Below are 26344 nucleotides of genomic sequence, written 5' to 3'. Positions count from 1 at the left end.
CTGACACGCTGCGGGGTATATCAATGACCCGGTGCAGGCTTTGTTGTTGTCACAATGGGTGTCTGCGTCAGTATCGTGCGGGGCCTGTTCGAGTTGCTGTGAGGGTCGTGACGGTGTCACTGTGATAGGTGTTTCTGTGCCGCGGCGAGAGTTGTGCCGTGTCACAATGAAGTGTATCCCGATGTCACGGCGAGGCAAATGTCAGAGTAAGGGAAATGGTGGTGTCATGGTGAGTGGATTACCTGTGTCATCGTGTGGGGTGTGCTGGTGGCACAGAGAGGGGTGTGTCTGTGACACGGTGAGAGGCATGTCATTGCCACATTGGGTGAGACAGTGTCACGCTGACGTGTTTTGGTATAACATAGAACATGGAATAGTACAGCACAGTACAGGCCCTTCAGCCCACAATGTTGTGCCGACCCTCAAACCCTGCCTCCCACATAAGCCCCGACGTTAGATTCCTCCATATACCTATCTCGTAGTCTCTTAATCTTCACTAGTGTATCTGCCTCCACCATTGACTCAGGCAGTGCATTCCATGCACGAACCACTCTCTGAGTAAAAAACCTTCCTCTAATATCCCCCTTGAACTTCCCACCCCTTACCTTAAAACCAGGTCCTCTTGTATTGAGCAGTGGTGCCCTGGGGAATAGGCGCTGGCTATCCACTCTATCTATTCCTCTTATTATCTTGTACACCTCTATCATGTCTCCTCTCATCCTCCTTCTCTCCAAATAGTAAAGCCCTAGCTCCCTTAATCTCTGATCATAATGCATACTGTCTGAACCAGGCAGCATCCTGGTAAATTTCCTCTGTACCCTTTCCAATGCACCCACTTCCTTCCTATAGTGAGGCGACCAGAACTGGACACAGTACTCCAAGTGTGGCCTCACCAGAGTTTTATAGAGCTGCATCATTACATCACGACTCTTAAACTCTATCCCTCGACTTACGGAAGCTAACACCCCATAAGCTTTCTTAACTACCCTATCCCCCTGTGAGGCAACTTTCAGGGATCTGTGGACATGTACCCCCAGATCCCTCTGCTCCTCCACACTACCAAGTATCCTGCCATTTACTTTGTACTCTGCCTTGGAGTTTGTCTTTCAAAAGTGTACAACCTCACACTTCTCCGGGTTGAACTCCATCTGCCACTTCTCAGCCAACTTCTGCATCCTATCAATGTCTCTCTGCAATCTTTGACAATCCTCTACACTATCCGTGTCGTGGTTAGCAGTGTATCTGTGTCTCGTGGATGGTCGTGACTGTTTACGGTGACAGCATTGTCCATGTTATGGGGAATGACGTGTCGGTGTCAAGATGAGTCTTGATTGTGTACGGTGAAGGCCGTGTCTTTATCACGGTTAGGGAAGTGTCCGTGTTATGGTGATAGGTTTTAATCGGTGTTACGGTAAGGAGCCTGTCGGTGTCACGGTGCGGTTTCACGATAACAGTGTGTTCCGCTCTCTTTATTTATGATCTGACTCCACCCGGAGACCGTTCCACTCACCATGGATCGAGAGTCCGATCACTGTCACGATGAGGGCGGACGTAACTAGGCGGAGGATGCAGATCTGACGTTTGGATCTATTTGCTATCTTCAGTTTCGACTCCTGTTCATGCGCATCTGTGGAGAGACCACAAGACCATAACACCATCATATACAGTAGCAGAAGTTGGCCATTCGGTCATTCGGGTCTGCCCCGCTATTCAATCATGGGCTGAACCAATTCATCCAGCCATTCCCACTCCCCTTCATACTCCCAATACCCTTTGATATCCTGGCAAAAGAAGGACCTCTCTATCTCTGCCTTAAATGCACCAGTAAGTTGGCCTCCACAACAAATTCCACAGATTTACCACCCTCTGACTGAAGGAATTTCTCCGCATCGCTGTTCCACATGGACGATCTTCATTCTTGTAGTCGGGCCCTCCCAAAGCACGGGAACCAACTCTGCCATATCTAATCTGTTCACGCCTCTTAAAATTTGGAAAATTTCCATGATATTCATAAGACCATAAGACAAAGAGCAGAGGTAGGCCATTCGGCCCATCGAGTCCACTCCGCCATTTTATCATGAGCTGATCCATTCTCCTATTTAGTCCAAATCCCCCGCCTTCTCACCATAACCTTTGATGCCCTGGCTACTCAGATACCTATCAATCTGTGCCTTAAATACATTCAATGACTTGGCCTCCACTGCTACCCGTGGCAACAAATTCCATAGATTCACCACCCTCTGACTAAAAAGATTTCTTCGCATTACTGTTCTGAATGGGCACCCTTCAATTCTTAAGTCATGCCCTCTCGTACAAGACTCCCCCATCATGGGAAACAACTTTGCCACATCCACTCTGTCCATGTCTTTCAACGTTCGAAATGTTTCTATGAGGTCTCCCCTCATTCTTCGAAACTCCAAGGAATACGTTCCTCATATGTTAACCCTCTTATTCCCGGAATCATTCCAGTGAATCTTTTCTGCACCCTCTCCAACGTCAGTACATCCTTTCTTAAATAAGGAGACCAAAAATGCCCACAGTACTCCAAGTAAGGTCTCACCAGCGCCTTATAGACCTTCAACATCACATCCCTGCTCCTATACTCTATTCCTCTAGAAATGAATGCCAGCATTGCATTCGCCTTCTTCACTACTGACTCAACCTGGAGGTTAACGTTAAGGGAATCCTGTACTAGGGCTCCCAAGTCCCGTTGCATCTCAGAACTTTGAATTCTTTCCATTTATATAATTGTCTGCCCGTTTATTTTTTCTGCCAAAGTGCATAGCCATACACTTTCCAACATTGTACTTCATTTGCCACTTCTCTGCCCATTCGTCCAATCTATCCAAGTCTCTCTGCAAACTCTCCGCTTCCTCAGCACTACCGGCCCGTCCACCTATCTTCCTATCGCCAGCAAACTTAGCCACAAAGCCATCTATTCCATAATCCAAATCATTGATGTGCAATGTAAAAAATAAGCGGCCCCAACACAGACCCCTGCGTCGCAGAGCTTTTTTTTGTTGCCAATTTTCAACATTTTCCACTAGACCACCCATCTTCGCATCATGTGCAACTCAATAAGGCACCCACCCGCAATTCCACCCAGGTTTTTTTTTTTTTTTATGTATTACATTACAGGCAGGAGGTGGAATGAGCTCCGAGAGAAGTGGTGGAGGCAGGTTGAAAATCTTGGGCGAATGACACGTGACGCTTCCAGAATGGCGTCGCTACGGTGAACCCTGACATGGTTGTGCAGTATTTGGGCATCACTCCGGTTCCGGAGGCAATGCGAGGACCCGCATCCTCATCGATGAGGGGTTCGTCTTTCTGGAATGTCAGCTCTGAGTAGGTGCAGGTAAAACCGGCTGCGAGAGAGAGTTGGAAAGGCAGATTTGGGAGAGAATCAGACAGCGGTAGAGAATTAGAGACAGAGAGCCGTGGAGAGTGTGAAGAGACAACAGAAGAGAGAGAAGTGTAAGCGAGGGGGAGAAAGTGCCCGAGAGACGGCGAGGCAGAAGGTTTGGGAGAGTGGGGAGAGAGAGTAGAGAGAGAAGAGACGGTGAAAGTGATGGACAGGGACGGGGACAGAGCGATAGGACAATGGGCGGGAAAATGCGAGAGCAGTGCGGAGATGAGAACGAGGTGAGCAAAGGGAGAGAGAGTGAGAAACAGAGGTGGGGGGAGTGTGCTGTGGGAGATTGCAGAAAGACGGGAACAGTGAGACGGGAGTGAAAGATGCGGGTTAGAGCGAAAGAGAGGGTGATTGAGAAAGGAGAGTGTGCGGAGAACAGTGGGAGAGGGATGGGGAAGAGAGAGGAGAATTTTACTGAGGGTAAAGGGCCTGAGGAGAGAGTGTCGGGCAGAGGGAGATAGAGGTGGATAGGGAGGAGGGAAAAACGTGGAGTGGAGATCAGCGGAAAACGTGGGGACAAAGAGAGGTGGGAAGAACGGGTGGGGGTCGTGAAGAGATAACAGTGTGCGGAGAGGGCGAAGACAAGGGAAGTGGAAGACAATAGAGGAAAGGTTTTGAGAGAGGGACAGGGTGATAGAGGAGGGGAGAGAGGGAGAGAGAATTATAAGGATGTTGATTGGAATGGAGAGCATGCCTAATCAGAATAGGTTGTGTTAACTCGGCCTTTTCTCCTTGAAGCGACGGAGGATGACAGTTGACTTAATAGAGGTGTACAAGGTAATGAGAAGCATTGATCGTCTGGATAGTTATAGGCTTTTCTTTATGAATTCGCTAGCACGGGAGGGCATTGTTTAAAGGTGGTTGGAAGTCGGGTAGATGAGCTGTCAGGTGTAAGATTTTTTTTACGCAGAGAGTGGTGAATGCGTGGAATGGGCTGCCTGCGGCGGTTCTGCAGGCGGAAACGATAGGTTATTTCAAGAGACTCCTCGATGCCAACACGGAGCTTAGAAAAATTGTGGGCTAAGGATATAGATGAGGTAGTTCTAAGGTAGGGAGATGTTCGACACAGCTTTGTGGGTCGAAGGGCCTATATTATACTGTATGTTTGCTATGTGTCTATGTTTCTATGGAGAGCTGGAGAAAGAACGGACTGGTGAGAGAGGGGGGGAGGGGATAGATAGGGGTGGAAAATAGAGGAGGGAGAGAGATACTGGATAGCCTGAGGCTCAGGGACAGTTGTCGGTCGAATTTGATCGGGAAGGACGGATCAGGCACGGATAGTAGAGGTAATGTACCTAGACTTTAATAAGGTCTCAGATGGTACACTATTCTGGGAGTCGGGAGGTCACGCTACACTTACGATGACGCAGCACTTGTTCAGTGATGGTCACCCGGATATCGGAAAGGCCACAGAGCTGGAAGGCTTACGGAAATGTTGGACTCGGTGGAGTGAGGGCGTGCAGGTTGGGTCCTTAATTCTTGGAGCGTAAGGGTGACCTTACAGGGACGTGTAAAATCACGAGCGGTGAATGCGTACTGTTATTTTCCCTAGACCTGGAGAATCGAGGACCAGAGCGCACAGGTCTAACGTGACAGGGGAAAGGGATTTAATTGGGAAGCCGAGTAAGAAACTTTTGTTATCCAGGTGGTGACCAGTCTGTGGAATGAGCTGACAGAGAAAGTGGTCAAAGCAGATGCATTAGAACCTTGGTTACGTGAGTGACCAAGTGACCCCCCACCCCCAAAATGACGTTATTTCTGCGAACTCTGACCTGTTTGTGCAGTGGTTGGCAGCCCGCCGGGTCTCAAGGCAATGGGGGGATCTTCGTCCTCATCGATGCGAGGTTCCTCTTTCCGAAAGTACAGCTCTGAGTAGGTGCAGTTCAGACCGTCTGGGAAAGAGAGTCGGACAGTCAGAGTTTAAAAAGGAAGGGTACTTCTAACGATTGTCTTTTCGATCGGGACAAGACGAAGGGCGTGAGAGCTGAGTTCTGAAAGATGATATTAAAAAAAAAAAAAACTTCTTCGTGTGCAAGAAGGACGATACTGCTCAGGCGTGTGACATGGTCCGGACACGCGGAGAGTTAAAAAAAAAACAAAAGACCACCCTATACCGTGGGCAGAAGTAGGGGCGGGCAGCGGAGTCAGAGGTAGCAGAGTGTAGCGCTTTGGCTCAATGGGCTTAGGCGGTAACGGGAACAGGTGACAGCGAGCACCAACTTTTTTTTTCCCCCCTTGGCGAATCGGCCCAGACAGACCTAGGGACAGCAGGGCTCACACAGCTAACGGTTTAAAAAGTTCGTGTGTTTGGCGAGGTAAGTGGGTGAGTAGACTTATTTTTCCTGTTTCATTCCTGTAGAATTAGGTAGCATGCCTGCACGGTTAGTGTTTTGCTCAGGGTGTCAGATGTGGGAATCCTGGAAGACCTCCAGCCTCCCTGATGGTCACATCTGCGCCAGGTGCACCGAGATGCAGCTCCTCAGAGACCATGTTAGGGATCTGGAGCTGCAGCTTGATGACCTACTGCTTATCAGGGAAAGTGAAGAGGTCATAAACAGGAGCAATAGGGAGGTAGTCATCCCTAGGCTACAGGGGTCAGAAAACTGGGTGACTGTCAGGAGAGGGAAGGAAAATGCCCGGATAGTGAAGAGCACCCCTGTGGCTTCCCACTTCAGCAACAGGTATTTTTTTTTTGGATGCTGTTGAGGGGGATGACCTGACAGGGAACAGCCACAGTGACCGGGTCTCTGGCACTGAGCCTGGCGCTGTTGTGCAGGGGGGAGGGAGGGGAAAGATGAACGCGGTAGTCAAAGGGGATTCCTTAGTCAGGAGAACAGACAGGAGATACTGTGAGCCCGATAGAGATCCCCACGTGGTGTGTTGCCTCCCAGGTGCCAGGGTACGGGATGTCTCGGATCGGGTCCAGAATATTCTGGAGGGTGAGCAGCCAGTTGTCTTGGTACATGTTGGTACCAATGACATAGATAGGACAAAGGAGGAGGTCCTGAAGAGTGATTTCCGGGAGTTAGGGAGGAAGCTGAGAAGCAGGACCTCCAGGGTAGTAATCTCGGTATTTCTACCTGTGCCACGTGCTAGCGAGAACAAGAATAGTAGGATCAGTCAAATGAATGCGTGGCTGATAGATTGGTGCAAGGGGCAGAGCTTCAGATATTGGATCATCGGGATCTCTTTTGAGGGAAGTATGACCTGTTCAAAAAGGACGGGTTACACGTGATCCCGAAGTGGACCAGTGTCCAGGCGGGAAGGTTCAATAGAGCTGTTAGGGAGGGTTTAAACTAATTTGACAGGGGGACCGGAACCGGAATGATCGAGCGGAGGAGAGATAAACCGAAATAGATCTAAGATAGAGAGCAGTAAAGATGTCAGGAAGGACAGGCAGGTGATGGGACTAATTTCCCGCCATTGGGATGACGGCCGTGCAATAAAGTTGCAGTGCAATCAAAGCAAAAAGTACCAAATATTGGTCATAAGGTGTTATACTTAAACGCACGCAGCATAAGGAATAAGGTGGATGATCTTGTCGTACAGCTACAGATTGGCAGGTATGATACTGTGGCCATCACTGAGACCTGGCTAAAGGATGCATGTCTCTGGGAGCTGAACATCCAAGGATAGACGGTGTATCGGAAGGATAGGAAGGTAGGCAGATGGGTGGCGTGGCTTTATTGGTAAGAAATGATATTAAATCATTAGAAAGAGGTGACATAGGATCGGATGGTGCAGAACCTTTATGGGTTGAGCTAAGAAATTGCAGGGATAAAAAGGCTCTTCATTCCAGTTATATACGGGCCTCCAAACAGCTGCAGTGATGTGGACTACAAATTACAACAGGAAATAGCTTTTCAGAAGGGAAGTATCATGATAATTATGGGACATTCTAACATGCGAGTGGATTGGGAAAATCAGGTCCTCACTGGATCTCGAGAGAGAGAGTTTGTAGAATGTCTGTGAGATGGCTTTTTAGAACAGCTTGTTGTTGAGCCCAGTAGGGGATCGGCTGTACCAGACTGGGTAGTGTGTAATGAACCGGAAGTGATCAGAGAGATTGAGGTGAAGGAACCCTAAAGAGGCAGTGATCATAACAGGATTGAGTTCACTGTGAGATTTGAGAAAGAGAAGCCGAAATCTGATGTGTCGGTATTTCAGTGGAGTAAAGGAAATTACAGTGGCATGCGAGCGGAACTGGCCAAAGTAAACTGGAAAGTGACACTTGAGGGAAGGACGGCAGAGCAGCAGTGGGTGGAGTTTATGCGAGAAGTGAAGACAAAATTTTCGAATGGAAAAAAAAAATACAACCGTGGCTGACAAGGGAAGTCAAAGCTAAAGTTAAAGCAAAGGAGAAGGCATACAAGGAAGTAAAAAAATAGTGGGAAGACAGAGGATTGGGAAGTTTTTAAAAGCTTAAAGGTGGTGAAGAAGGGGAACGCAATGTTGGCATTCATTTCCAGAGGAATAGAGTATAGGAGCAAGGATGTGATGTTGAGGCTCTATAAGACACTGGTCAGACTTCACTTGGAGTACTATGGGCAGTTTCGGGCTCCTTATTTAAGAAAGGATGCGCTGACGTTGGAAAGGATACAGATAAAATTCACTAGAATGTTTCCGGGAATGAGAAGGTTAACAGATGAGGAACGTTTGTCCGCTCTTGGACTGTATTCCTTGGAGTTCAGAAGAATGAAGGGGGACCTCATATAAACATTTAAAAATTGAAAACCACGGACAGAGTGGATGTGGCAAAATTGTTTCACATGGTGGGGGAGTCTAGTACGACGGGACATGACTTAAGGATTGAGGGGCGATCATTCAGGACAGAGATGTGAAGATTTTTTTTTAGCCAGAGGGTGCTGAATCTGTGGAATTTGTTGCCATGGGCGGCAGTGGAGTCCAAGTCATTGGGTGTATTTAAGGCAGAGATTGATAGGTATCTGAGTAGCCAGGGCACCAAAGGTTACGGTAAGAAGGCGAGGGGAGTGGGACTAAATGGGAGAATGGATCAGCTCATGAGAAAATGGCGGAACAGTCTAATGGGCCGAATGGCCGGTTTCTGCTCCTTTGTCTTCTGGTCTAATAATGAAGAGAGTGAGAGCGGTAGACAATAGGGAGGGCGTCGGGGAGAGACGGGGGTGAGAGGAGGTGAGGGAATAGAGAGTGGAATAAGTAAGAAGGAGAATAGGGCTGAGGCAGCGAGAGAGAGGGTGAGGGAGAAGGGGCAGAGAGAGGAGAGACACCAGGAGGCAGAAAGGGAGAGCGATGCTCAGAGAGAGGGAGACAGAGAGAGTGGAAAACGATGGACAGAGAGGGGAGAGCGCGATGTGGGAATTGGGCAGGGAAATGCGAGAGAAAGAATGGGGAGAGAGAACGGAGAGAGAAAAGGGAGACAGTGGGAGAGAGGGAGAGGGGGAAGACTGTGTCGGGGGAGAGCGGAGTGAGGGGTCTGAGAGATGAAAGAGAGTGGAAAGAGAAGGGTGAGGGAGGGTCGGTAGAAGAGTGGGAGAGGGATGGAGCAGAGAGAACAAGAGAAATTCAGAGAGAGGGGAAAGAGCGAGGGGGAAGAGCGGCGGAGAGCGGGAGAGAGGGGTGGATATACAGGAGGAACAGGAGATGAGCGGCAAACTTAGGGGCAGGGAGAGGTGGAAAGAAAGGATGGGAGAACAGTGAGCGGAGTGGGCGACGATAGGGTGGGGGGGGATGGTGAGAGTGAGCAGAGAGAGAGGGAAAGAGGGCGAGGGGGAGACCGAGAGTCCGAGAGTGGTAGAGACGGTGACTGTGATAAAGGAAAGACGGGAGAGAGAGGGGGCAATGAGAAAGGGCGAAGAGAACAGGTCGGTGGGAGACAGTCGGGGAAACAGTTAGAGAGTGACGGGAGAGAGGGTGAGAGGAGACGGGGTAAGAGAAGGGGAGGGTGGTTAGAGAACGGGAAAGAGGGAAAAGCGAGTGGGGTGAGAAAAGGGAGAGAGTGGTTAAGGATATATACCGCGCACCCTCCTCACCGTCTCTCCCAAGTGTTCCTCCTCGTCAACCTGACACGGTGTTAACTCATCTCCACCACCCCCGCCCCACAGCGCTACCTCCTCATTGCCCGTGCCTCCACACGGCTCATGCTAAGCCATCTGTACCCGCCAATCGGTCCCAAAGCACACGCTACTCACCCCATCCCCGGACGCTCCCTTTATTCCGCCCCCACCCCACGGCGCAACACACCGCACCACCATGAAAGACCGTTCTCTCCTCGTCAAATCTCTGACTCGTTCCCCCCATGTGAATCCCAAACACGGAATCACAAGGGTTAACTGTGCGCTTACCCTGAGATGTCTCGACAGAGTGGAAACATCAGCCAAACAGGAACAACCAACAAACATGAAACTCACCTCGATCTGTCCGGATCCGGGGCTTAGAGACGGTCTTGAAATTAATTTCAGCGTACGATACATCAGGTTCAGCTGCAACAGAACAGTGAGGGTCAGACACAGAGTGAAATCCCTCCGCACCGTCCCATCACACACTCCCGGGGTCAGACACAGAGTGAAATCCCTCCGCACCGTCCCATCACACACTCCCGGGGTCAGACACAGAGTGAAATCCCTCCGCACCGTCCCATCACACACTCCCGGGGTCAGACACAGAGTGAAATCCCTCCACACCTTCCCATCACACACTCCCGGGGTCAGACACAGAGTAAGTCTCCCTCCACACCGTCCCATCACACACTCCCGGGGTCAGACACAGAGTGAATCTCCCTCCGCACCGTCCCATCACACACTCCCGGGGTCAGACACAGAGTGCGTCTCCCTCCACACCATCCCATCACACGCTCCCGTGGTCAGAAACAGAGTGAGTCTCCCTCCACACCGTCCCATCACACACTCCCGGGTCAGACACAGAGTGAAATCCCTCCGCACCGTCCCATCACACACTCCCGGGGTCAGACACAGAGTGAATCTCCCTCCACACCGTCCCATCACACACTCCCGGGGTCAGACACAGAGTGCGTCTCCCTCCACACCATCCCATCACAGGCTCCCGTGGTCAGAAACAGAGTGAGTCTCCCTCCACACCGTCCCATCACACACTCCCGGGTCAGACACAGAGTGAAATCCCTCCGCACCGTCCCATCACACACTCCCGGGGTCAAACACAGAGTGAATCTCCCTCCACACCGTCCCATCACACACTCCCGGGGTCGGACACAGAGTGAATCTCCCTCCGCACCGTCCCATCACACACCCGCGGGGTCAGACACAGAGTGAGTCTCCCTCCAAACAGTCCCATCACACACTCCCGGGGTCAGACTCAGAGTGAATCTCCCTCCACACTGTCCATCACACACTCCTGGGGTCATGCACAGAGTGGGTCTCCCTCCACACAGTCCCATCACATTCTGCCAGGGTCAGACACAAATTTAATCTCCTTCCACACCGACCCATCACACACTCCCGGAGCCAGACACAGAGTAAAACTCGCTCCCTCCGTCTCCGTTCCCCACTCACCTCGAGAAGGACACCGTGAGTCCCTGTTTGTGAAATTTATATTGCTGTGAGTCTCGCTGTCGTCCATCCTGTCGCGAATTCTCTGCATTCTGCGTTCAGAAGGGGAAGCAACTGCTGTCAGAGGAAGCCCGTGTTGACACGGGGTCAGACCGACACGAGCAAACACCAGATGAATGGCTGTTAAAGAGAAAGGTCGAGAGCAGTGGAGGAAGTACCGGGCCGGACGGAGACTGTGTGAGAATGCGTGTTTTCGAGAGGTGAGAGTGGTGGGTGGAGGAGGTGTGAAAGTGGGGAGAAAGAGGGGGAGGAGAGAATGAGGGAAAGTTGTGGGAGGTCGGAGAGAGAGAAATGGGTGACAGAGGACAGAGAGAGGGGATCGGAGGGGGGGCAGATGTAGGAAAGAGTGGGTATAGAGAGATGGAAACAGCGGGGCATATTTGAAGAGAATTTCGGAAAGAGAGGGAGCAAGCAGAGGGCGAGCTGACGGGGGAAGAAAAAAGAGAGAGAGAAAGGGACATGGAGGGGGCGAAGAGTATGAGTGGGAGGAGAGAGAGTGCTACAGAGAGGGAGGAGGGATGCAGGGGAGGGACGATGGAGGGGGTAGAAAGAGAAGGGAGGGAGAAAGGAGTGGAAGATTGGTTTAGAGAGGGATGCAATGAGTGAAGAAGGGTTGGAAGAAGGGGCGATATGTGTCACTCATGCAGAGCCGTTATTGACGTTAGAAGTGTATTCCCTCCACCCAGCCTCTCCCCACCCGCGTTTGGTTCCCTGTTTGATCGTTGGACCCTCCCACTGCTCTGCTCATCGCCGGGGATTCAGACACTCTGTGTGTGAGAAACCACGGACCCAGGATAAACACCCAACACCCACCGAAGCATGTCAGCACCCTCCCTCCGAGTGAAATGAACAACTCCTCACAGTCTCCCCTCCCCCTCGCTCTCTCTCTCTCTCTCTCCCTCTCTCTCCCAAATCTGCACCAAATTTACACCAGAAGAATTCGCTAAAAACAGATTGCCATTTTTAGACTATGCAGTGTTTAACAAAGAAAGTAGGTATGTGGATATTGAAGTTTACAGGAAACCAACGCACGCTGATCGGTATCTAAGGTTTGACTCTTATCTCCAATTAGAACATATTTTGATGATTATCAGTATTTCCGAGAAGTCTTCAAAGCGTGCGGCAAACTGACTGGTTCCTTATCAAAACAGAGAAAACAAAAATAGCTGGGACGTCAGCCCATAAGAGGGAGTTCAGGAGCTCTCTCAAACACCCTCCATTACCTTCAGCCTATCCCTTTCACTGTCTCCCTATCCATCCCCATGAATGTACCTATCCCGCTTGAGGTTCGCAACTCACTCTCTCTCTCTCTCTCTCTCTGGGCACTCTCTCGCCGTGTGCCTTTCCATCTCACTTCCCTCCTTACTAAGCCTTCTCTTTCTGTCCCCAAACACTCTGAACACCACCTTCTCTCTGCCCATTCCCTGCCCCGCGAACTGAGCTTTCACCTCATGGAACTGTGACAGGGTCGTTTCCAGGAAAGATGCCGCCGGCCGAACAGCGGGGATCGGTTACATTCCCCACAGTCAGTAAGGGCGGAGGCAACAGGAGAAGCGGGGTTTGGAACTGACGGTGGAAGGTTGGAGAAGATGGTGGTGGCTTGCGTGGCGATGTGCTGGGGCGCCTGTGTGTGTGTGTGTGTGTGTGTGTGTGTGTGTGTGTGTGTGTGTGTGTGTGTGTGCATGTGTGTGTGTGTGTGTGTGTGTATGTGTGTGTGTGTATGTGTGTGTGTGTGTGTGTGTGTGTGTGTGTGTGTGTGTCTGTGTGTGTGTCTGTGTGTGTGTGTGTGTGTGTGTGTGTATCTGTGTGTGTGTGTGTGTATCTGTGTGTTCTGGGAGGGAGACAGAGAGAGAGAGAGAGGGAGAGGGAGAGAGACGGAGAGAAGAGAGAGAAAGGGAGGGAGTGAGCCTCGGCATCGGCAGAACAAACTCTCCTGGAGTCAGATACCGAGTGAAGCTCCGTCCACAACGTCCCAACACACTCCCGGGGTCAGACACAGAGTGAATCTCCATCCACAACGTCCCAACACACTCCCGGGGTCAGACACAAAGTGAATCTCCCTCCGCACCGTCCCATCACACAGTCCCGGGGTCAGACACAGAGTGAAGCTCCCTATACACCGTCCCATCACACACTCCCAGGGTCAGACGCAGAGTGAAGCTCCTTCTACACCGTCCGATTACACTCTCCCAGGGTCAGACACAGAGCGAAGCTCCCTCTACACCGTCAGATCACACATTCTCGGGATCCGACACAGAGTAAAGTTCCCGCCACACTGTCCTATCACGCACTCCCAGAAACAGACACAGAGGTAGCTCACGCCACACAGTCTCATCACACAATCCCTGCGACAGACACAGAGTGAAACTCCCTCCTCACTTCCCCATCACACACTCCCGGGGTCAGCCACATAGTGAAGCTCCCTCTACACCGTCCCATCACACACTCCCAGGGTCAGACGCAGAGTTAAGCTCCTTCCACACCGTCCGATTACACTCTCCCAGGGTCAGACACAGAGCGAAGCTCCCTCTACACCGACCATCACACACTCCTGGCGTCATAAGCAGAGTGAAGCTCCCTCCATAGAACCATAGAACATTACAGCACAGAAACAGGCCTTTTGACCCTTCTTGTCTGTGCCGAACCATTTTTCTGCCTAGTCCTTCTGACCTGCACCTCTACCATATCTGTCCATGCACATCCGGTCCATGTACCTGTCCAAGTCTTTCTTAAATGTTAAAAGTGACCCCGCATTTAACACTTCATCCACACTCCCGCCACTCTCTGTGTGAAGACCCCACCCCACGTTCCTTTTAAACATTTCCCACATCACACTTAACCCATGTCCTCTGTTTTTTGTCTTGTATCTGTATTCCCAGATCCCTCTGTTCTACTGCACTCCTCAGAGCCCGACTATTTACCTTGTATTTCCTACCCTGGTATCACCTTCCAAAGTACAATACCTCATACCTGTCTGTATTAAACAGTCGTTTTTTTCTCCCAGCTGGTCTAAATACATCTGCAAGCTTTGAAATTCTTCCTCACTGTCTACTACACCTCCACTCTTACTATTATCAGCAAATTTGCTGATCCAATTTACCACATTATCATCCAGATCACTGATATAGATGACAAATAACAACTGACCCAGCACTGATCCCTGTGGCACACCACTAGTCACAGGCCTCCACTCAGTGAAGCAATCTTCCACGATTACTCTCTGGCTTCTTCCATTGAGCCAATGTCTAATACAATTTACTACCTCTCCATGTATACCGAACGACTGAATCTTCCGAGCTAACCGCCTATACGGGACCTTGCCAAAAGCCTTACTGAAGTCCATGTAGACAAATTCGACTGCCTTCCCTTCATCCGTTTCCCTGGTAACCTCCTCATAAAACTCGAATAGATTTGTTAAATATGACATACCACGCAGAAAGCCATGTTGACTCTCCCTAATGAGTCCCTGTCTATCCAAATGCTTGTAGATTCTGTCCCTTAGTACTGCCTCCAATAACTTACTTCATACCGACGTCAAACTTACCGGTCTATAATTTCCCGGATTGCTTTCGGAGTCATTTTTAAACAACGGAACAACATGAGCCACCCTCCAATCCTCCGGCAGCTCACCCATAGATACCGACATTTTAAATATATCTGCCAGGGCCCCTGCAATTTCAAACACTAGTCTCCTTCAAGGTCCGAGGGAATACTCCATCAGTTCCTGGGGATTTATCTACTCTGATTTGTCTCAGGATAGCAAGCACCTGCTCTTCTTCAATCAATACAGGTTACATGTCTTCATTACTGTTTACATTATTACCTTTGACTCCATACCAGTCTCGTTAGTAAATGCAGATGCAAAAAACATTTCAGATGTCGCCCATTTCTTTTGGTTCCACACGTAACCGTCTACACTGATCTTTAAGAGGACGGATTTTATCCCTTACTATCATTTTGCTCTTAGTATACCTGGAGAAGTTCCTTGGATTATCCTCCACCTTGACTGCCAAAGCAAACTCACGTCTTCTTTTAGCCGTCCTGTTTTCTATCTTCGGTATTTTTTGCACTTTTTATACTCCTCAAGCACCTTATTTACTCCCTGTCTGCTATACATGCAGACATCTCTCCGTTTCTCTTAATCAGAGTTCCAATATCCCTCTGGAATCAAAGTTCCTCACTCTTCCTCATTTTGACTTTAATCCTGACAGGAGCATACAAACTCTGCACTTTCCAAATTTCTCGTTTGAAGGCCTTCCACTTACCAATCACATCCTTGCCAGTGAACAATCTGTGCTAATCCACGGTTTTTATATCCCTTCTCATTTCTTCAAAATTTGGAGTCCAGCCCGGCTATAATGTCGTAATTCCATGTATCAATGCATGCCCTCGGCTCGTCAGCCATCCCCACAATACACCTTGCATTGAAATAGACACACCTCAGAAGATCATTGCCACCATACACAACGCTTCTATTTGTGACCTTGCATGAATTTTTCACATAATTTCTTTTCATCCCTGCTGCACTATCTGTTCCGCAACTCTGGTTCCCGCCCCCTTGCAAATCTAATTTAAATCCACCCCCCCCCCCCCCCAGTGGCACTGACAAACCTCCCTGCAAGGATATTGGTCCCCTTGTGGTTCAGATGTAACCCGTCTCTCCTCTTGGGAGTCCTCGTGCAGGATACCCCTAAGGCTAACCTCCAGGTTGAGTCGGTGTTGAAAAAAATAGATGCAATTTTGGCATTCATTTCCGGAGGAATAGCGTATAGGAGCAGGGATGTGATATTTAGGCTCTATAAGACACTGGTAAGTCCTCACTTGGAGTACTGTGGGCAGTTTTGGTCTCCTTATTTAAGAAACGATGTGCTGAAGTTTGAGAGAGTTCAGAGAAGATTCACTGGAATGGTTCCGGGAATGAGAGGGTTAACATATGAGGAACGTTTGTCCGCTCTGGGACTGTACTCATTGTAGTTTAGAAGAATGAGGGGAGACCTCACAGAAACATTTCGAATGTTAAAAGGCATTGACAGACTGAATATGGCAAAATTGCTTCCCATGATGGGGGACTCTAGTACGAGAGGGCATGACTTAAGGATTGAAGGACACTCATTCAGAAGAGAGATGCGAATATATATATATATATTTAGCCAGAGGGTGGTGAATCTATGGAATTTGTTGCCACGGGCGGCAGTGGAAGCCAAGTCATTGGGTGTTTTTAAGGCAGAGATTGATAGGTATCTGAGTAGCCAGGGCATCAAAGGTTATGGTGAGAAGGCGGGGGAGTTGGTCTAAATGGGAGAATGGATCAGCTCATGATAAAATGGCGGATCAGGCTCGATGGGCTGAATGGCCGACTTTTGCTCTTTTTGTCTTAGGGCCTTCCTCAGCCACGTGTTCATCCTCCAGAGCATCCTATTCTTACCCTCACTGGCCCGTGGCACAGGTAGCAATCCTGAGATTACCACCCTCGAGGTCCTGCTTTTTACCTTCCTACCAAACTCTCTATACTCACTCTTCAGGACCCTCTCACTCTTTCCTCCTACGTCATTGGTACCGATGTGTACCATGACATGTGGCTGATCACCCTCCCACTTGAGAATGCTGTGCAGGCGATCAGAGACATTCCTGACCATGGCACCCAGGAGGCAACAAAGCATCCGGGAGTCTCTGTCACTACCACAGAATCGCCTATCTGTACCTCTAACTATCGGGTCCCCTATCAGTACCACTCTCTTCTTCTTCCAGCCTTCCTTCTGCACTGCAGAACCAGACTCAATGCCAGAGATCCGGCTGCCGCTGCTTCTCCCAGGTAAGTCACCAAATCAGTATACAAACGTTTGTAATTGTTGTTGAGGGAAATGGCCACAGGGGAGCCCTGCTCTGCCAGGCCTTTCCCCTTCCCTCTCCAGACGGTAACCCAATTACCTGTGTACTGCTCCTTTGGCGTGACTACCTCCCTGAAGCTACTGTCTATAAACACCTCATTCTGCCGAATGATCCGGAGGTCATCCAGTTCCCGTTCCAGTCCCCTAACTCGGTTTGTTTAGGAGCTGTAGCTGGATGCACCTCTTGCAGGTGTCGTTTTCAGGGGCACCAGAGGCCTCCCTGACTTCCCACATCCTGCAAGAGGAGCATTCCAACATCCTGCCTGACAGTCTCTCTAAACTTACTAGTTAAAAAAGAAATCTAATGAGAAAACAACAACAACAACAACAACAACAACAACAACAACTACTTACCGGAACCTACCATCGCCTCTGCTTGTTGACGCCGAAGCCTGTTGAGCCAAATCCGTCCAATCTGACTCAGTCCACTCCGACGATGGCCGCTCCGACGATGGCCACTTCGCCAGACGAAACTGGTTTGATGGTGCGCCAGCTGACCGGCTGTCGTCAGCTCCTCCGATTCCAATTGTTCGGCCCTTTAAAAACAACTGCAATAGCTCACGAGTCCTCTCCTTATCAGCTCTGGCAACGGCCACTTTGATGAATGTACCTTCTCCGCTTCAATTTCGCTCCTCTCTCCAGCTCCCTCCCTCACTCTGCCCTCTCTCGGTTTGCCTTGCATTCTTACTGCCCTCTTCACTGAGCCTTCTCTTTCCATCTCTCCACACTCTCTACCCTCCTTTCTCCCTTCCCATTCTCTCGCACTCCCGGGGTCAGCGTTCCCTGCACGCTGTCCCAACACGCATTCCTCAGGACCAGACACACAGTGAAACTCCCTCCACACAGATCAACCCCAAATTCCAGGTGGTTCCTGGTTTGAGCGTCAGCGCTCCCACTGCTCTGCTTGTCGCCGGGGCTTCAGACCCTCTGTGCTCTAGAAAATACGTCCCCGGGACAACCCGCTTCAATTTCGCTCCTCTGTCCAGCTCTCTTTTATTTCCTCCAATCCCTCTCTCACCAATGCTTTTCCATCTCACTGCCCTCCTCATGAAACCTTCTCTTTTGTCTCCCCACCCTCTCTACCGTACGATCTCCCTTCCCACTCTCCCCCGCTCAGAATGAACGTTCACCGGACTGAAATGTGACCCGACCGTTCCCCGGAAAGGTGCCGCACACTCTACAAACGGATTAGTTACATTCTGCACAGATCGTAAGGGGGAAGGTGACAGGAAATGGCGGGGGGGGGGGGGATGGTAGTGGCTAAAGTGGTGGTGGTGCGGGACGCGATGTGCTGGAGAGGCTTTCTGTGTGTGTGTGTGTGTGTGTGTGTGTGTGTGACAGAGAGAGAGAGAGAGAGAGAGGGAGAGGGGGAGAGAGAGAGAGAGAGAGAGAGAGAGAGAGAGAGAGAGAGAGAGAGAGAGAGCCACAGCACTGTCTGAACAACCACTCCCGGGGTCAGACACAGAGTGAATCTCCCTCCACACCGTCCCATCACACACCAACGGATTCAGAAACAGAACATATTTCCCTCTTTACTCCCTCTCTCCCCTCTCAACACTCACCATCAGTTTAGCGTTTCTTTAGTCTCTAACTGTTTTTCTGTCTCAGAGATAAAATGTGTTTGTGACCAGCTGTAATACTGAGGAGGTTGGGGGAGGACAGGGTGTGCTGAGAAGGGGTGGTGAGTTTGGAGCACTGGGAGGAAGTGGTGTGAAACCACACGACCGGCCTGCACACACAGAGGCGGTAGAGAAACGCAGAACCGAGAAATCGATATCCGGTGGAAATTAGCAGACCGAACACCAGCGGTGTGGAGGGGGCTTCACGATATGTCTGACCACGGGAGTGTGTGATGGGACGGTGCGGATGGACGATTCACTTGTGTCTGACCCCGAGAGTGTGTGATGGGACGGTGTGTAAGGGGCTTCATTCTGTGACTAACTCCGTGAGTGTGCGAAGGGACGCTCTGGAGGGAACTTCATTCTGTGTCTGATCCGGGGGGGGGGGGGTTGGGGGGGGGGTATGATGGGACGGTGCGGAGGGAGATTCACTCTATGACTGACCCCGGGAGTGTGCGATGGGATGGTGTGGAGGGATATTCACTCTGTGTCTGACCCCAGAAGTGTTTGATGGGACGGTGTGAAGGGAGATTCACTCTGTGACTGACTCCAGAATTGTGTGATGGGACGGTGCGGATGGACATTCTCTCTGTGTCTGACCCCGGGAGTGTGTGATGGGACAGCATGGAGGGAACTTCAGTCTGGTTCTGACCTCGGGTGAGTGTGATAGGAAGATGCGCAGTAGTTCCTCTCTGTGTTTGACCCCGAGTGTGTGTGATGGGACGGTGTGAATGGAGCTCCACTTTGTGTTTTACCCCGCGAGTGTGTGACGGGACGGTATGGAGGGAGATTCACTCTGTGCCTGACACCGGGAGTGTGTGATGGGATGGTGTGGAGCGAAAATCACTCTGTGTCTCATCCCGGGAGTGTGTGATCGGACGGTTTGGAGGGAGATTCACTCTGTGTCTGCCCCGGGAGTGTGTGATGGGACGGTGTGGAGGGAGATTCACTCTGTGTCTGACCCCGGAGGTGTGTGACGGGACAGTATGGAGGGGATTCACTCTGTGTCTGACTCCGGGAGTGTATGGTGGCACAGTGTGCAGGGGATTCACTCTGTGCCTGACTCCGGGAGTGTGTGATGGGACGGTGTGGATGCAGCTCCACTCTGCGTTTGACCCCGCGAGTGTGTGATGGGACGGTATGGAGGGAGAATCACTCTGTGTCTCACCCCGGGAGTGTGTGATCGGGCGGTTTGGGCGGAGATTCACACTGTGTCTGACCCCGGGAGTGTGTGCTGGGACGGTGTGTAGGGAGCTCCATTCTGTGTTTGACGCCGGGACTGTGTGATGGGACGGTGTGGAGGGAGATTCACTCTGTGCCTGACCCGGTAGTGTGTGATGGGACAGCGGGGAGGGAGATTCACTCTGTGTCTGACCCCGGGAGTGTCTGATGGGACGGTGTGGAGGGAAATTCACTCTGTGTCTGATCCCGGAAGTGTGTGACGGGACAGTGTGGAGGGGATTCACTCGGTATCTGACTCCCGGAGTGTGTGATGGCACAGTGTGCAGGGGATTCACTCTGTGCCTGACCCCGGGAGTGTGTGATGGGACGTTGTGGAAGGAGATTCACTTTGTGTCTGACCCCGGGGTGTGTAATGGGACGATGCGGAAGGTGATTTACTCTGTGCCTGACCCCGGGAATGTGTGCTGGGACGGTGCGGGGGGAGATTCACTCTGATGGGACGGCGGAGAGGGAGATTCACTCTGTGTCTGACCCCAGCAGTGTGTGATGGGACTGTGTAGATGAAGTTTCACTCTGTGTCTGACCCCTGAAGTGTGTGATGGGACATTATGGAGGGGATTCACTCTGTGTCTGATTCTGGGAGTGTGTGATGGGACAGTGTGCAGGGAATTCACTCTGTGTGTGACCCCGGGAGCGTGTGATGGGACGATGTGGAGGAAGATTCAGTCTGTGTCTGACCCCAGGAGTATGTGACGGGACGGAGTGGAGGGAGATTCACTCTGTGTCTGACCCCGGGAGGGTGTGATGGGACGGTGCGGAGGGAGATTCACTCTGTGTCTGACCCCGGGAGTGTGTGATGGGACGGTGTGGAGGGAGGATCACATTTACTGTGAATCATTATTTCATTGGGTTGTGTGGTGGAATCGGGTTAAGGGATATGTCTGTATCATGTATTGGTGGGGGTTGTGTCGGATGACGTTGAGGGGTGTCGTCTTCATGCTTAGGGGCCCGTCACGGCCACAGTGAGCGGTGTGTTGGTATCACGGTGATGTGTGTTTCGGGGTAATGTCGGGAATATGTCCCTGTTACAGTTGCCATTTTTATCGTGTGCGATTTGGTCGTTCCGACCGGTGTTGAACTCACCATGAAGCCTCCAGCCGTTACCGGTGATAATGAGGATCGCTGTTAAAACGCAGATTAGCCATATTCTTGAGTCTGAATCTGTCTCTCCTTGCACGTGTTGTCTGTGGAAAAGATCATTCCTTGTCTTTGTCAATCCATCGTCACATTCCCTGATCTACACCACCCCTGCTCTTCCCACCATCTGAGTTCAGGTCACTTTCTTCCCCTACTGCAGAGCAGTGAACGTTAATTACAGAGGAATACAGACCCTTCAGCTCTCGTTCTTGTCCTATACCAATCAAACTAAATGGTCTCTTCCACGACAATGTCCATCTCCGTCCATCGCCTGCACTCCCACCTGTCTTTCAAACAGCCTTTAAACGCCTCTATTGACCTGCCTCCGCCGCTAGCCCTGACAGCACATTCCAGTCAAACAGGCTCTATATGTAAACAAAGACTTGCCCCTCAAATCACCTATAAACCTGCCCCCTGTCATCTTAAACACTCTGCTATTACATCCCGGTCCTGGGGGAGAAACACACCGGGTGTCTGGTCGATCTGTGTTTATCGGCATGATATCGACCTTGACCATGTCTCTCCTCTGATCCTCTAATGCTCCGGAACAAATACGCAGCTCAGCACACTTGTGGCCTCATGCTCAATCTTGTGTTTCCTGCCTTTGTCTGAGGTCTTTACAACATCTATCTCCACACCGACTCCGCTATCTGCTCTGAAACTCTGAGTGCAACTCGAGTTTAACAAGTCTCCACAAAACTTTCATGCGCAGTCCTGGCAAACTTTCCCGCTGGATATTAGTTCACCACCAGTTTATCTGTAAACTGGCTTCCATCTCTTCTGTACTGATCCCACCTTCCTTGGAAAAAAAAAAAACACCATGAATTAAAATTTTGAAGCCCTCTCACCTACACCAAAGGACACACGTGCTAAATAATATTGTATTCCCATGTGTGGCCTCACTGGGACGGGCAGTGGCCAAGTCATTTAATTTATTGGCTAAATTCCTGACCTCAGTTTGAAGAACCACCTCCCTATTCAAACCGATGTCATTGTTACCGATACGGACCAGGATCTCCGGCTGCTCACTCGCCCACTTAACATATATAGGGAAGGAATGATGTGCTGAGGGAAGAGGAAAGAAGGGGAGGAGAGTGGAGGCCACCTAAAAGGTGTTCAGATTGCAGCCTCTAGAGCAGAACGAGTGTGTTGCCATCTTTTTGCTCCCTATCGGTGTTTAGAGTCTATTTAACCGCCGAAATCCTCTGACCTATGACTATGAGACACAGGCAGAACAATACACCCCCTTATAATCCCATCACACACTCCTAGCATCAGACACTGAGTGACGCTCCCTACGCAATGAACAATCACATACTCCCGCGGACAGACAGAGAGTGAATCTCCTTCCAAACCGTCCCTCACACACCCTCGGGGACAGACAGATAGTGAATCTCCCTCCACACCGTCCCTCACACACTCTCGGGGACAGACAGAGAGCGCAGCTCCCTTCACACTGTCCTATCACAGACCTCCCTGTTCAGACACGGAGTGAAGCTCCCTCCACGCCGTCCCAAAACACACTCCCTTGGTCAGACAATCGGAAAGCTCCCTAATTATTACCCCATCGAACCCCGGTGTCAGAGATGTGAAGTACCTCCCCCACCATCGCAGCACACTGCACCGGAGTCAGAAAAAGTGCGCAGCTCCCTCCCTCTCCCGATCTCCCCACTCACCAATACCCAGCACTTCGGCGTTCCAGTACTCTCGAGTTGTGTGTGTTTCTCGGAGATGGTGTGTGTGTGTGACCGGATGGTGTGCTGCGAGAAGAGGAAGGAAGGGGAGGAGAGAGGAGGCCAGGTAAAGGGTGATGAGACTGCAGTCACTGATGTAAGTGTTGTTCCACCACGTGACCGCCCTGTGCACGCAGAGCTTGGCGAGGCTCAGAACCTGGTGATAGATATCCGGTGGAATGGGAGAGGTGTAACACCAGACGTCATCTCTCACTCACAGTCCCCACAATTGCTTCTCAACGCAGAAAGGGAGACGAATGGGGTGGAAATGCAGATGAGGAAAATTTTAAGGGCATTGAGCAGGTAACGGAGATGGGGAGAGGCGCAAGGATGGCAGGGGATAAGGGAGAAGGGAAGTGTGTCGCGGAGAGGATGAGTCACGGTGACCGGGATCGCCTGTAAGGGAGGGGGGACTGACGGAAAGGGCATGGGTGTTGTGTAAGGTGTGTGTGAGACAGAGAAAGGGAGTAATATAGGAGAAGGAGATGTTGACCAAGACGAGCTGCGGTTTAAGGGACGGAGTAGGTCACACGGATACGGAGCGGCGGAATGAAGGTAGGGGTGGTGTGTCAGTGACGTGGTGAAGGTGACGTGGTGAAGGTGTCACAGTGAGGGATGTGCTGGTGGCACAGTGAGGGGCGTCGACGCCACCGTGAGGTACGTGTCTGCGACACACTGAGGGGTATATCAGGGTACCAGCGAGATTTTTATTGGTGTCACGATGGAGGCTGCGTCAGTATCGCGGTGATAAGCGATTCCCTGTCACAGCCAGTCGGTGTTTCGGTGAGAGATGTGTAGCTGTCACTGTGATAGGCGTTTCTGGGTCCATGTGAGAGGTGTAGCGGGTCATTTCGCGATGTATCTCTGTGTCACGGTGAGAGATATGTCAGGGTCACGGTGCGAGGTGTGTCGGTGTTGCAGTGAGAGTAGTGTCTGTGACATAGTGTGCGGTGTATGGGTGTTTCAGTGGGAAAATGTCAATGTCACGGTAAGGGTTATGTCTGCGTCATTGAGAAGGACCTGTTGTGGTCACGGTGGATGCGCCCGTGTCACAGTAAGAGGAGTGTCGCTGTCACTGTGACGGCTGAGTGGGTGACGCACTGAGGGGCTTGTCGGTGTCACGGTGAGGGATGTGTCTTTGTGACCGTGACTGTTATGTCGGTGTTTCTGTGGAGCGGCTGTTACTGTCATGATAGGCGATGAGGCGGCTTCAAAGTGACGGACGTGTCTGTGTCACAGTGAGGGAGGTGTCCACATTACAGTGCGTGACGTGTCGGTTCCACGGCGAGGGGCGTGACAGTGTTACCGTGAATTGTTATTACATTATGTTGTAGGTTGGCATCAGGGTGAGGGATATAACGGTATAATGTTGAGGGATGTGTTGGTGGGAGTTGTGTCGGTGTCACGGTGAGGGGTGAGTCGTGGTCATGCTGAGAGACCCGTCAGTACCACAGTGAGGGGTATGTTGATATCACCGGGAAGGGTATTTCTGAGAAATGTTGGGAATGTGTCGCTGTTACAGTGGCCATTTTTATTCCCTGCGGTTTGATCGTTCCGACGGGTGCTCAACTCACCATGAATCCCCCAGCAGATACCCGTGATAACGAGGGTCGCTATTAAAACGCAGATTAGCCATTTGCTTGAATCTGATCTGCCTCTCCTTGTGGGTCGTTCACTGTCCGTGTCGTCTGTGGAAAAATCGTTTCTTGTCTTTGTCAATCTATCGTCATATTCCCTGATCTACCCCACCCCTGCTCTTCCCACCATCTGAGTTCAAATCACTCTCTTTCTCGTATGTAGAGCAGTGAGCGTAAATCGCAGAACACAACAGACCCTTCGGCACAAAATATTTGTTAGACCTATTATACTTTATACCTAAATCGTTTTTACCTACATAATGTTCATCTCCCTAAAATCCCCGCACATCCACGTGGCCGTCAAAGAGCCAATTAAACGCCTCTATCGATTTGCCTTCACCACCACCCCGGACAGCATATTTCAATCACCCATGCTTCTGTGTAAACAAAACGTGCCATCTTATCTCCTGTAAAGATGTCCCCTCTCACCTTCCACTCCGTGCTTTTAGACATTTCTCTTCGGGGTGGAAATGCGCCGCTGGCCTCGTCTATCTCTGTCTCTTGTAATGATATGGCTCTGTATCAACTCTCCCCTCAGTCTGAGGTACTCATGAAATAATGTATGAAATGCATACATATTGCATCAATGTATTTTACTGATATCGTAAATCCGCTTGTTATCTCTCTATCCTCAACATGTCATGTGTGTTTTGTGCCGTTGTGTGGCCGTTGGTTTTGTGTTGGGCATCTGTGCCCGGGAGTAACACAGACTCGTTTGACTGTATTGATGAGTATTCATGTATGGTTGAATTGCAATGCAACTTGTATTGAATTGAAACCGTCTTTTCTGCACCGATCACCGCTTCTTTGGAAGAGAACCCATTGGTTCAAATACCCGAAGCCCCTTTCACGACAGCTCGCCTCATCTTCCCCACCCTACTTCCCGTCTGAGAGTGTGTGGAGTGTGGAATGAGTGGAAAAAAGGGGGGTGGGGCGCAGCGAGAGGGGATGAACAGGGAGATAGATGGAGAGTGACAGCAGGGAGCGAGAGGGTGAGAGGAAGCAAATAGTGTGCGGACACAAAAGGAAAGCGGGCGCGGGAAGAGGGGTGGTGTGATAGGGGGAGAGGGTAGAGCGTTTGGGCAGTGAGAGAGTGAAAGCGAATGAATGGTAGTGTGGGGAGAAGGATGGAGAGGAGGGAAAGAGACAGGAGAGAAAGGGTTGAAAGATGGACGGAGACAACAGGAAGAAAGGAAAACGTCGAGACAGAAGAGGAAAAGAGGGAGAGAAGGCGTGAGAGAAAGTGGAAAGAGAGGATGAAAGAGAGCGAGGGCGAGAACGTGGGGGAGAGAGAGGGGGAGGTAGTGGGAGAAAGAGGGGAGCGAGAAGAGGGGAAGAGAGAGGCGGAGAGGGCGAGAGAGAATAGAGAATGGGGTAAGAAAGTGTAGAATGAGGTTAACATTTTACACAGCGCCCCTCCCACTGTCCTCTGTCCTCATCAGTCCTCCATCGGTGTTTCCTACTCTCCGCCCATCCCCACAGAGCTCCTTTCTCAATGCCCCTGCTCAACACCCCTCCCACGGTACTACCTCCACGCTGCCCTGCTTTAGACATTCTCTCTTCACTGACACCTGCCACAACACTCTCTCTTCGCCCTATTCCATAGATCTCCCGGTATACCGCCCCTCCCCGGTGCTGCCTCTGCGCCCCTTCCCCGAGTGCAGTCTCCTCACCAGCCCTGCAACAGAGCTCCCTCCTCATCGCCTCTCCCATCCGTTCAGCAGTGAGAGTCAGTGAGGCTCCCTCCACCCGTCCGATCGCCACAGCCGGGATCAAACACAGAATGGAGCTCTCTCCCCCCCTCCCCGTTTTTTCTGCCCCACTCACCGTTCGAAGGAGACTGTGGGCCCGTTTCTGCGAACTTCGCCTTCACGTAAATGTTGTCCTCGTCCATCTTGTTCAGGACTCTCTGCGTCTCTGAGCTGACGAAGGGGAAGGAGCCGTTGGCAGAAGAAGCCCGTGTTGAGAAGGCAGTTTGACCGCTAACAGAAAACACCAGATGGGCAGCTGGTAACGAGAGGAACCGAGAGCAGGGAGAGGAAGTGCGGGGAGCAGAGAGATTGAGCAGTTCCATGGCAATCTCATCTCTCTCTCTCTCTCTCTCTCTCACT

At 50.9% G+C, this 26344-nt stretch overlaps 1 protein-coding gene across 4 annotated transcripts in view; it reads right to left on the bottom strand.

The window, feature by feature from the left end:
- The window catches only part of LOC140207292 (uncharacterized), a 32582-nt gene extending 6456 nt beyond the window's left edge, over positions 1-26126 (bottom strand). For 2 of the 4 annotated variants that reach the window (XR_011888548.1, XM_072275774.1), the window contains exons 1-8: positions 26061-26126; positions 24171-24284; positions 20810-20910; positions 17220-17401; positions 10921-11009; positions 9802-9873; positions 5185-5304; positions 1511-1627 (exon numbers count right to left, since the gene is read on the bottom strand). Coding sequence is in view for 3 of the 4 variants with exons in the window: in XM_072275774.1 (XP_072131875.1) it covers positions 1511-1627; positions 5185-5304; positions 9802-9873; positions 10921-11009; positions 17220-17401; positions 20810-20812 (583 nt within the window). In the remaining variant the exon portion in view is untranslated. Of the gene's footprint in view, positions 1-1510; positions 1628-5184; positions 5305-9801; positions 9874-10920; positions 11098-15242; positions 15396-17219; positions 17402-20809; positions 20911-24170; positions 24285-26060 lie in introns of those variants that run through there. The other 2 variants (XM_072275776.1, XM_072275775.1) reach the window with 2 other exon arrangements.
- Between the last annotated feature and the right edge of the window lie 218 nt (positions 26127-26344).

Source organism: Mobula birostris, chromosome 13, assembly GCF_030028105.1.
Source record: "Mobula birostris isolate sMobBir1 chromosome 13, sMobBir1.hap1, whole genome shotgun sequence".
Taxonomy (NCBI): domain Eukaryota; kingdom Metazoa; phylum Chordata; class Chondrichthyes; order Myliobatiformes; family Myliobatidae; genus Mobula; species Mobula birostris.
The sequence above is the reverse complement of the archived record's forward strand: the minus strand, read 5'-3'. Positions and strand labels throughout refer to the sequence as shown.